Source organism: Rhea pennata, chromosome 17, assembly GCF_028389875.1.
Source record: "Rhea pennata isolate bPtePen1 chromosome 17, bPtePen1.pri, whole genome shotgun sequence".
NCBI classification, from domain to species: domain Eukaryota; kingdom Metazoa; phylum Chordata; class Aves; order Rheiformes; family Rheidae; genus Rhea; species Rhea pennata.
Window position 1 is genome coordinate 7,567,300 of NC_084679.1, and position 12,244 is coordinate 7,579,543.

General features: G+C 42.7%; 1 protein-coding gene across 1 annotated transcript in view; it reads right to left on the bottom strand.

The window, feature by feature from the left end:
* Positions 1-12,244, bottom strand: part of GALNT9 (polypeptide N-acetylgalactosaminyltransferase 9) — a 152,713-nt gene that overhangs the window by 74,347 nt on the left and 66,122 nt on the right. Inside the window, exon 5 of the mRNA XM_062590135.1 lies at positions 8,862-9,059. Coding sequence (XP_062446119.1) covers positions 8,862-9,059 — 198 coding nt within the window. The remainder of the gene's footprint in view (positions 1-8,861; positions 9,060-12,244) is intronic.

Below are 12,244 nucleotides of genomic sequence, written 5' to 3' on the forward strand. Positions count from 1 at the left end.
GCTACTGCAAAAAGACATCAGGAAGGTTCTGGTGTTTGCCAGTTTTTTATTTTCTGATAGAACAGAAAACGTTCTACCTATGGCCCGAGTTTATATGTATACACCATGAGAATGGTATATAGAAACAAAGGTGATGGAAAATCTCTAAACACCTATTTTAAAAAGTCTCCTTTGTAATGGATTTGTGTTACACTATCACTATGAATTCTCTCTTATCCAAGATACCTGCACATTTCCTCAATTTATACAGAAAGCCACTCACAAGATATTTACCCATGGCATTGGAGAAACATATTCATGAAGCAGTTTCATACACACATGAAAAACTGCCCTGGCTGGGAAAGCAAACACATTTTGTGCCAATGTACTTGTGGATCTCACTGGTAGCAGCAGGTGGCTGCTGGAATGGTGTTATCACATCAGGTCCTTTTTCTCATCAGGACTTCACCGTCTCTACAGCAGGAGGTTAAAAAGGCTTCAAACAAATGGCCAAGTATATGGTTAGATAAAACAATTCTTTGCTCCTAGGCCTAATATGTATCCCAACGCTGCAGCACAGAGTCCGGCCAGTGACAGGAACTATTTGGTACCCCTGAAAAGGTTCATTTGCTGAAGCACTGCTATTACTCATCTATAATGGACTCCGCTGTAGCGTTCACATTACTGGTACCGCTTCAGCGTCTCTTCCTTGCACTTTTTCTCTGTTTGAAAGCCATTGCACCCTCTCAGATCATTACAAGCCTATGCTGCACTGCACTCATGTTTTCAATGCATAATTGAAAAAGGCAGCTGTTGATAGAAACACATTTGATCAGCACCGTTTCTGACAAAGAAGCTGAAATAGCTTGATTAACTCTCACGCTGCACCCTACAGAGTGAGATACGTTCCTTGGGCTGTGAGCTGGGAAGGGTTAGATTCAGTGATGTTGACGAAAGCAAGCATTTGGTTTTCACAAATGACTTTGGACTGCAGTGGGGGCCCTCATCTGATCCCTGGCTCCTAGTCATTCAGAAGAGCTGAGGAAAACTGAGGCCAGAAGTCCCAAACCCCACTAAGAACCCTACTGCTACCACCAGCAGCCTCAGTACTTGGAACTCTCCCATTCCCCATGGCCCCCTTTTTGTAAGTGCAAGAAATGACAGCACTTCTCTGTTTGGTGCTGTTATGCGTGAAGACTCTCTTGAATCAATCTGTCATGAGAAGCGACGGGAAACCATGCATGGTAAGGATACTCCTGGCTGGACACATTCATTTTCTAGTGATGTATATGCTTCTTCAGATGGCACTGGTGCTTACGCCACGATCTTTGGGAGACGGATAGTATTTATAAATTCAAACTATTTACTAAAAATGTGTCTTCGTGTTTATAGTTCCTACAGCCATGCCTGAAGACACACTTGCCTAAAGAAGCTGAGAAATCTCCTGTAGAGAGGACTAGACTTACCCTACATATATCCCACTGTCACATCCTTATTACTGAAAAATGATTTTAGGCTACAAAGGAGTGAATTTGGTCTAGAAATTGAAATAAGAGAGAGGTATGACCAAGGAAAGTAAATTTAGTAGTTCTAAAATATGCCTTTGAGGGAATGTTTAGGTATTTCTTAACTTTAACCATGATAAAAATGGAAGGAGGGAAAGGAAACATCAGTCACTTTCCTCATTTGCCTTTTCAGGCATTTAAAGGCAAGCATAGGCTTCACTGAAAAAAGGCTAGAGTGTCGCTGCTTTGCAAGCCTGAGCTGCTAGCTTATGATCAGACCTACTCTCTTTTCCAGACCCCTCAAAACCTGCCGGAGGCAGCTCCTTAGAGCAGTATGATGCTCCCATGAGAATGTGTTTCTCCTTCCCTCCTAATGAGGAATGGTACCTCTAGGCTTCACAGGCTGCTCTCAGGTCCTGGAAGCTTTCTCCCTGGAGGACAGATTTTTGCAGCTGCTGTCTCTGCCCATTAGAACACTGACTTGTTAATTGAATGGGGGTGGGAAATACATTTTGGATGCAACTACATAATCATCACTCGCAGATGAATGCCTCTGAGGACTGCCTTTTCACTTCTCTCTCTTCTACGTTTTATTTCTTCTAATTTGATATATTGAAATGCAGGCAGACTCCACAAGCCTTCATAGCACATTCAGAAAAAAAAAATGTTTTCATGAAGGCAACAATAGAAGAACAATGGTAGAGGGAACAGCATCCAGCTCTCCACCAAAGCCAACCAAAAATTACTTTTGTCAGTGCCTCTCTCTACCTGAATTTGGCTGTCCACAGCCACCACATATCTGCACGGCATCAGTCACAGAAGCTGAGTAAGAGCGTGGTCAGTGTGGTAACAGCTGGAACAGAGCAGTCTCCGGCTCTGCCCCCAGCCGCATCCTGACTTGGGGGAAGAACTTGCCTAGGAGGCTCTAAGCTTAACTTTCTAAATACTGTATGTCAACACTTTCACTGTTCAACCAGAGTTCGGGGAGTCTGACCTCATGAAACCCAGGCTCTTAACTTTCCCGTGCTTTGACCGACCCAACTGTAAAAACTAAGTACAGCGCTGCTGCACAGCCCAGTGAACTGGCAACTGTGCTGTGAGCCAGGAGACCTTGACTCTATTCCCAGCTCTGTCATTCAGCTGGTCTTCAGTGAGTCACCTCCTTCTGCCTCTTTTTCTTCATCTGTGAAGCACAAGTAGCAATACTGGACAAAACTACCTCAGCAGCTTAAGAGCCTAAGACTCCCCTTTAAAAATGTTTTAAGTATATCATAGGTTGGTTTTATACTGGACTGCAGTGTAACACACTGCAAATACTTTTAAAGAAAATCGCCTCTGAGAAAGCATATGATCCTCACTCAGCCACCACGGTTGTTTTTTTCCACTATCTGAACAAACTCCAAAACATCTACCACTTTTAGTACAGTGCAAAGACTCCCCTTGAAAGTCAGAAATAGATACATGAGCAAAAGCAACTGTGTTGGCACCTCTTAAACACTGCTCTCTAGCCAAGGGGCAGTAAGTGTGAAGGTACATGACCTTAGCACTTCACAGCTGCAAAGTAAAATATATTAACTTAAAGCACACCTGTTTTATGCAAATGGACCTTTTCCCTTAAGTCATGGACTTTTTCTTGTAAAACAGTGACATTTTTAGATGGAAAGTATCACAAAGCAGTCATTGAAGGTGTAAAAATTATTACCAACTCTTCAAAGGTGTTGGGAGAATTAACTGATCTGTGGAACATTCTTTGACACTGCTGAGGATGCTGTAAGTATGAATTGTTATCAACAGCAGCAGACAAAGGATAACATGGGAAACACAGTAAAACGGCTTTTGCAACTAAAACGTAAAATGTAGCACAGAACAGTATTGATTCTGCACTGCAGAAAGACAGAGCATAGTCAATTTGTGGAAATCACCTGATGGCAGACCTTACTCCGGGGATCACCCTGGGGAAGGGAGGAAGCGGAGAGAACAGCACTTCACCACAGTAAATCCGCTCTCCCCTCCCGCTTGCTGCTGTGGCAGGCAGCTACCGTGTAGAGAGGCACCGTACGGTGGGGGCCAGCGCCTGGCGTGCGATCGTACCAGGGGCAGAGAACACGAGCCAGAAAGGAAAGCCACTTCCTCTGCGTTTGGGTTAAGACAATTTTCTTTTAGTACAAGCAGCTGGAAATGCTCTCTGCACCCACAGTACCAGCCTCAACACCAGCAGCAGCAGAGCCACACTGAATCAGGTGCCAGATCTCCAGGAGCCTGGCTACATCTTCGCCAGAGCAAGGTGGATCCCTCCCTCTTCTTCCCTTTGCAGATGAACTGACGGGAGCTGCTGGGTGGCTTCATCAAGAACACGGAAAGGAGAAAGTGAGGAGCGTGAGGCTGCACGTGAAACGATGGGGCTTCCTCTCTGCTTCACATCTTTGCCTCTCGGCCTTAAGGTCACTACGCATGCAATCAAGTTACATTTGAAACACTTTCCAAAGCACACAGTGAGTCCCGTTTCCAGGACAACTGACCTGCAAACGCACGTATACATACATATGTATGTATATATGCATATAGAGAAAGAAAGAGAGATACTTGAGCAATACATCACACACCGTATCTTTGAGTTTTACATTTTTCCTAGCAGATTGTTTCTTTGATTTTGGTTCCTAAGCAGTACCTCACCCCGGCCCGGTAGGTAAACGGGGAAACCTGCATGGTACCTCTGTAAGCATTTACCTTTTCTTACAAATCATGTTGTCCGTAGTAAGGAGTCACATCAGGCTGTGAGAACAGAACTCACAGACAGATTTGCTGTTCAGGAGCTACAGGAAAAAAATGACAAGCTTAATGAGGGGCAGGCTTGTCAACCCCTTTGGAGAGCTACAGCTTGGGCAAAAAGCAACTGAGAATGCTTGGCTGGGAAAGCAGGAAAGTAGGGGTGAAGAATTACTTTCTGATGCCCCACAGAAGTGCATTTTTTGGAACAGGCAGGATACCCATGAGAATCTGATGACAAATAAAGAAGAGCAAGCTCTCTTGTAGGCTCCTATAAACCAGTAACTAAAAAGAGGGCCATCACTAAACCAGTTTTATTACTGCATGACAGCGTGGCTCCTCCCCAAGGACATTTCAGATGAAACCCTCCCAGGCTCAGGTACACAGAAAAATTTCTTCCTGGGTGGCACAGACCCATCATTCGCACAGACTAGCATGAGGCCTAACTCGTATTTGAGATAGTCGCACACACTCAGCTAAAGTGGGCAGCACAAACAAAACCACTTTTGCCTGGGCAAGCCAGACCCTGTTTTTTACAGATGAGCGAGACACACGTACTCTCAGGAGTTGCTGAGTGTGTGTGTGCACATACACACTGCTTCTGGTGCCATGCTATAGCGTATTAAAGCAGTAAGTGGGAACATATGCAACAATGTAATGCACCACTGCTGCGGGAGGAAGATAAAAGGAAAACTGTGCTACGCGTGGCTGAGCGAGGCTGACTAATGAGTCTAACGTTAGTGGCTGCTGATCATGAAATCAAACACAGAGCAGTCCATCAAATCATGGAAGGCGAGGGAAGAGGGCCAGAGACAGAGCTCAGGGTATCAGACGCCTCCCTTGCTGTTCTGAAAAATTGTAATATCTTCTGCACGCAGGAAAAAAAGAGATTGCTTCAATGCATAGTCAAATTAATTACAAAGCCTCTGGAACAGTACTCTTGGTTACACAGTTTGTTGCCAGATGATAAGGATGTTTTTGGGCAGCGTGTTCTCAGGAACGCAAATGGAAAAAGACATGATGGACACAGTGTGTCAAAATAACAATCCTCATTTAAATCTTCACATTAGAGACATCTTATATCTCAAATGTCAGACATGCAAAATGGATTGCCTGCGGGAGCTGATTTGGGGAACATCAATTGTCCTGAATTTCAGAACGTTATAGAATAAAATAAGAACCAACCTTAAACTGTATCAGAAATCTTTACCAAGTCTGACATTTTATTCTCGTTATTTCTTTACCCTTGTTTGCACTTCACAGTTCTTTATCATTTGGACAACAACAGTTGATCTGATTTTTTATGGTGTGCACTTGGTGTGATGGTCTATACCATGTCCCCTTGACTTGAGGGACAGTTCCTGTTCCCTCACAGCACTATGCAAGATCACAGGACTGTTAGTGTTCAAGAAGGCAGAGGATCAGGCTTCAAATATCAGTACAATTCTAACAGAAAGAGAAGTAAGAACATCTGTTGTGTAATCCAAGAGAAAAACAGAAACTGGCCTCCACTTTCTAAATGTCTTACCAAGTTCTGCAGATCGAGGATATTTATTCATATAATCCAAACATCACAAATGACAGGGCTCTGATCCTCAGTGATACCAGGGCACACATTTTCCATTGAAAATCTTAAATCCCTTTAGAGATCTAGGAGTAAGTACTCAGCTACACCAACCGCAAAACCAGTGGTGAGGTTATTAGTTATTAGCCTTTTCTTCTACAAAATGCACAAACCAGTGCAAGAAAAACCCCTATTTGCTGAATACACTGTCAGTGGACACCTTAGAAAGGACAGTGCCAGCAAGGATTAAACAAATGGAGTTGTCATCTGATAAACAGTCCTGCAATTTTATGAATGGGCCAAACAGGCACAAGGAGCCAAACAGCTTCAGAGTGTGGACCACTTTGCATGCCTTGCAAACCAAACTGAAATGGAGATCACAGTTGCTGCATAGAGCACAGAAATCTCATTACAAAAACAAATTCTGTGTCAAACTAACAGATTTTTGCAAAAGTTTGCTCATTCCTCTGATTTCCTCTTCCTTTTGAAAATGCACCTTATAATTTTTACAGTAAGCTCCCATCATGTGTGATTTTATTTCAAATTCCAATTCTAAAACCAGATTTCTTGATCCTTTTCATCAATAACACTCACATATTCTCTCTTTTCCATTACTATAATTACACTGGCATATCACTTAAAGGCCACAAAATTGCATTGTGCTTCTATAGCCAGGCATAACAAAGCAATACAGCCAAATGCTTTAGAAAAACCCACCCAGGTGCTCCTGCTCAGGATGCCCATCAGAAATCAGTACCATGTGGCTATCAAGTGGATGCTCCACTCTCTTACATCACTGCCTTCCAAGCACATGTTCCCAGGGAGATGTGTACGTGTTCACAGTTCGACACTGACGTCTCTGCATTTTAGGGCACGTAATTCATAATTTGCAGGAGAGAGACTTTTTCAGTTAGAACATCTCAGTGCTCCTGGTATTCGTCAGCAAAGGTCAGTCGCTCTACTCGTAGCTCTACTTGTCTCATCTCTCTCTCTGGACAGTGTATGCATTGCCAAGTTGGAGAGTTTCTTCATTCAGGTTCTGCTCAGAATAAAATTGCTGCTCTTGGGAGCCAGTCACTTACGTGCATCAGATTTTGACACTACTCAGCACCTGATTTTTTTGGACCTGGTTCAGTCCAAGTCTGTGGACTGAAGGAATGTGAGGAAAGCCTATCTTAGGAGGTCTGTACTGCTGAAAGAAATCTAACTCTTCTTCCAGTGTTACAAGGATGAGATTCCTTATTCATTATTAAAAAGGTCTGTGTTTGGATTTCCAGAAATGCTTTGCAGATGAAACTCCCGTACTTTAGGAGTGTGCTAGTTAACACCACTGAAAATCATGTCCAAGGAACTAGCTGAGGTTTATGTAATCATTGTCTCCAGAACAGAAGACATTCAAATACTAGAATGACTCATGAAAATTAATACAGTGATTCCATGTATAAAGTGGATGTAATGAAGTATGCAAAACCCCTTGGGAATAAAAAACTGAAACCTTGATTTCAGAAATGAAAGCTTTGCCTGATTAATTTCTTCATCAATAAACTATCTCTCAGGGATGAGTGGAAATAGACATAAAACAGCTGCACTTTTAAAAAATTTGACGAGAGCAGAGCATGTTATCTAGGAAAACTGATTTCCTAAGTAATTACTTCCCTATTTATTGAGGTTTCAAGCTGAGCAAAGGGTCAGTGATGAAGGACAGTGCTGTCCCATAACAAATACGGTTAAAGTTACTGTATAGTTCTGTTTTGCAGTCACAGGGCATGCGAATGAACCTAAGAGAAACTTGCAAAACTTGCTCAAATACAGATTGAAATAATACTCTCTGTATGAGGGCCGCATCCTGCAAGATGGCCCCATCCAACCTAACACTTTGCAATGTGAGCAGTCTGTCTACGCCCTTTCACTTCCATCAGGCCACTTGGATGCTTCTAGCTGGTATGTTGTTAGAAGCGAAATGGACTACTTGGGACTTGACAGGTCAAGCTCTGCGATGGCAGGAAGGGAAAGCAGAGCATTTTCTCTCCCAGAGCCTCCACTGTGATGATACAGAGGAGTTTCAGTTCACTTTAGGATGAGACTGATATACATGAAGATGACTCCAAGGCGGTAATTTGAGTTTTTCCTAAGAAACATCAAAAATAGGGCAAAGAAGCCATAAGCGCACATTTAGATTTCATATTTTTATAGCATTTATTTCAATAGTTACTAAAAATAGTAACCTTCATCCTGCATGGTACCTCTCAGAGGAGCTGTGAGACAGCCATCTGCACCAGAGAGGAAGAGCTAGCAGACACTAATTTCAAACAAAGGGAAAAAATCCCTCCTTTCTCTTTTTTCCTCCACTCCTGTTTCCTTATTTTGACAGTAAGGATTCACAAAAATACCATCACTATTCCTGAAGAAGCATTTCCTTAAAAAATTCACTTTTGACATGTAGAATGTTATCTCACAGAGAAAAATAGAATGACATTCTCAGTACATGGTCCAGTTTCTTTTTGAAATTCATCCAATGGAAAAATTCAGAAAAACATGTAAGGCTCTCCAAGAAAAGCACAACTCTTCAACAAGGCAAGGCTACCACATCTACTAGTGCTGCTGGGAAGCCCTGGTTTGGGCCAATATCCAAGAATGCTGCCTACAGCCCCAAAGCGAAGCTAGCTTCTTTGAAATCATATTAGAAATACCTATATTTCTCATACACACAACATTTAACTGGCTCAATATTCATGCTAGAGTCCACTGGTGCGGGGAAAAAAAGATAGGATAGATCCTGCAGATCCTGCTAAATACTAGAAGGCCACAAAGTGAGCCCAAAACATAGTTTCACAATGAGAGCACCTGCATTTCTGCATACACAGTGCTGTGGCATAGCCCTGAGATGTGACACACGCATCCATGGCTTTGCAGAGCCTCTGTTTTGCTCACTTTCATTTTAGTATCCCTGCACAAAACCTACAGCCTTACTTCACTTAAATCCCCCTTCGGCAGGCAGCTGATGGAAACACTGTTAGCATCAAAGTGACAGCGCGTGGGAGATTTACCTGATGGGAGCTGACTCATCCCCTTTATCGAGCCAGTCCTGTGGTGGGATTATGTACATGCACCACAGCCCCCAGTTGTAGCCGTGGGCTGCGTTGGCGTATTGCTGCACTTCAAAAGTGTTGTACTTGATATTGTCAATTGCTGGTAAGATGATCCGCTTCCGATCTTCTTTGATTCGAGTAAGTGCAGGTTCCACCCTGAGAACAATAAAAATAGCAAAATGTTTTAGAGCCATGCAGTAATCCCAGGTACCCTTTCGCAATTCAATGAGGTGAAGCTCTCTAACCCAGCAAGCAATAACCCAGTGAGATGGCAGCCCGTGATGCAGCCTAGGGTGACTGAAGGTGGTGTACCCTGAACAAGCTGAGAGCTTGATGAGGGATAACTCACACAGCAACAACACATGAATTATTGCCTCCATGGAAATGTACTCTAACACAGTCCTTCATCTTCAAGGTCAGTAGAGCATATTGCACTCTACCAGAGTTTAACAACCCAAAGTTTTCCCAAACACTTATTCTGAGGTCTGGAGGTCGTCATTTCAACATGCACTAGGCATGTGTTGAGGCACACTGTCACCAACTGGAAGTAAATGATCTCCTGCTGGCTATACCACAAGGACACCTGCCAGCGATTAACATTAGTATGGTCTTGCTGACAAGGCCTGAAGAACACCACCACCCACACCCAGGACTGAATGAGTCTGAAGGTTACTCAGAGGCTTTAATCTTGTTTTCTAAGAACTGACCCCATCAGATCTAGTTTGAATGACAAGTGTGGACACATTACGCCTTCTAAAACATCTTTGGTGATGAGAGGGTTTCAACTGCCAGATGGTGCAAAGGTAGCAAGCTGCAGAAAATGTGCTGTCATTTCCATTTCAAAAAGCTTTAAAACATCAATGTGCTTTCAAGAGAAGTTACATTGCAGAGTGTTTCCGGAAAGGATAAAGCCTCAGTGCAAACATTAATTTGCCGCCAAGGTAGTCTGAAGTTGCTATGAATTTACAGAGAAACTGATCCCAAAAGGTAGCACGCTTATATAAGGGCAGAAAGTATCAGATCTCAGCTGTATCAGAAAGAGCCACCAGTTCACTCTTTGGTAACTGTTTCTCCTTGAAATGAGCTTTGAAGATTGTGCAGAGCTCTCTCACATCTCTCTTTTCTGAGGGAATGGTGGTTTGCTGGGATTCACAGAGGTAGTCAGAGTTTGAACACTCACTTTTTTATCATTATTCTTTTGTTGTTGGTTAAAAAGCAATTGGTTCCTTTGTAGTTTCAACGCTACTACTTTATATTTTGTTTGTTACCATATATTTTCTTATGTAGGCTAACAGAAAGGGACAAGTGAGGAAATTAATTCGATCTCCATTTTCATCCTATCTCAGTCTGAAGATTTCTGATCTCTTCTATGAGAAGACAGCATTTTCTCTGTACTTGAGTACAGCCAAAGTGTTCCTATTTTGTGTACATGGATTCTATTTTAATTAAATGAGGTCTTGTTACTACTTCCTTCTTTCCTACTTGCCCCTCTATCAGTACAAAGAGACATAGTTTCAGTGATGCCTTTGATTATTGGTGATGAGCTACTGCAAATAAAATATCACAAAACAATGTAAAACAAGGGTGTTTTTCTACAAAAAGATTTTTTTTTTTTTTTTTTTACAATAAGCTGTTGCAGTTCTTCTAGAAAGAAGTCACAGAGAATTAAACTGGTTTTATTTTGATTCCTCCAAAAAAAATGACATTTGAATTTAATCAACTGGATGCTAGTAATATTGAATATAGAAGCTTGAAAAAAAAGGTGATCAGAGCAAAGGCAGGAAGAGAGGAACCACTGTGCAAGCTGAAGGAACCCCCTTGCCAGCCTGGCCAAGAAGGTTATGAACTAGAAGCTGTTCATACTGTATGCAACATACGTTGTTTTGTTACTCTACTTCACCTCTTGTGGAAATAAGTCAATGCATCCCTCATGACTGGAATGGCCTAAGATCCTTCTTACTACTGCCTGCCCAACGGCAATCTTTGGTGCAGCACTTCTGTTGCCTAAGTCCAGTCCTGCAAGATACCAAAGCCCTCTACAGAAACATGAAAGTGCATCACTGCCAGGGGGAGGTACTGTGACCCCCTATTCCTTACAGGTTGTTAAATACTGTTTTGCTTTTAAAATATTTCCTTGATCAGCAGGATCATGTGCTATTTTTTTTCTTTTTTGTTGCATGGCATTTAAAGCACTGCATCCCAGACAAAAAGCAGATTTTTTTTTTCTGTTGGAGAGACAAGAAAGATGTGAGAGATTCAGGACAGTGCAGTACATTATTTAGAATACCAATTCATGAGATCTTTAGGCAACACTCATGCACACTCAAAATGAGCCAATGTGACCTACCAAATCAGGATAAGCAGCTTCTGTTATTTACACAAGATTATAGTTATGAGATTAACTGCTTTAAAGAACAGCAGGTGCCCAACAGAAAAATTCTTGCTACTCCAAGAAAGCAGGGAAGAATGAGGAAAAGATTAATCTGCTTTGTTCTCCTCGTATCATAGCTGCACTCATCAGCTTAGTGACAGCAGAAGAAATTACAGCAGAATAACTGAGATGCCAGCCCGGCACTCTTCTCTCATCACAAAGCATGTGCCTCCATCCGTGGCTGTGAATCGCTGTGTATATTATCAGCAAGAGTCTTTTCCCCTCCCTTCTGGCCTCAGAAACTAAAGCTTCCAAAATACCAAACAGGTATAGATGTCACTCACAACAGGCCACTAACCGTTTGTCTGGAAAAGGAACTTCCTCTGTTTGTGGTTGTCAGAAAAACACATCATCTTGGAGCAGGTCGTTCTCAAGTGGGAAGAACCTGCAGCAAGAGCCCAGAGGACAGGGGGTCCCTGTCCCCACTCTGAGCGATGGGCAACAGGGCAGAGAACCCTGCTGCTCTTTCATCCTGGGTAGCTGTCTCCTATCTGTGTTTATTGAATAATCACGGAAGAGTAACAGAAAGAGGCCCAGCTAGCCAGCTCTGCAGTCATTCAGGGCAGTTTGCTGCCCTTCCCTCTCTTTTGGCACAGTCAATTTGCAATAATTAACAATAACCATTATCAGGGTCCTCATCGCAAAATTGACTCCAAGTGCCCTTGCAAACCATATGACATCTCAGAAGATGACGTACACCTGCATCCCTTGGGCACTGATTGGACAGATTTGGTGCAGCAGGGAAGTCACAGAGCAGAGGGACTGGATCCTCCAGCCAGATCTTGTGCATATCACAGGACACAGAGCTGCACCCAATCACTCCCATAATCAGCAAGAACACATTATGTTTGAGCTTAGTCTCTCCAGATCTGCTCTGAAAACACATGAAAACTCACTGCATGCCCCTCTA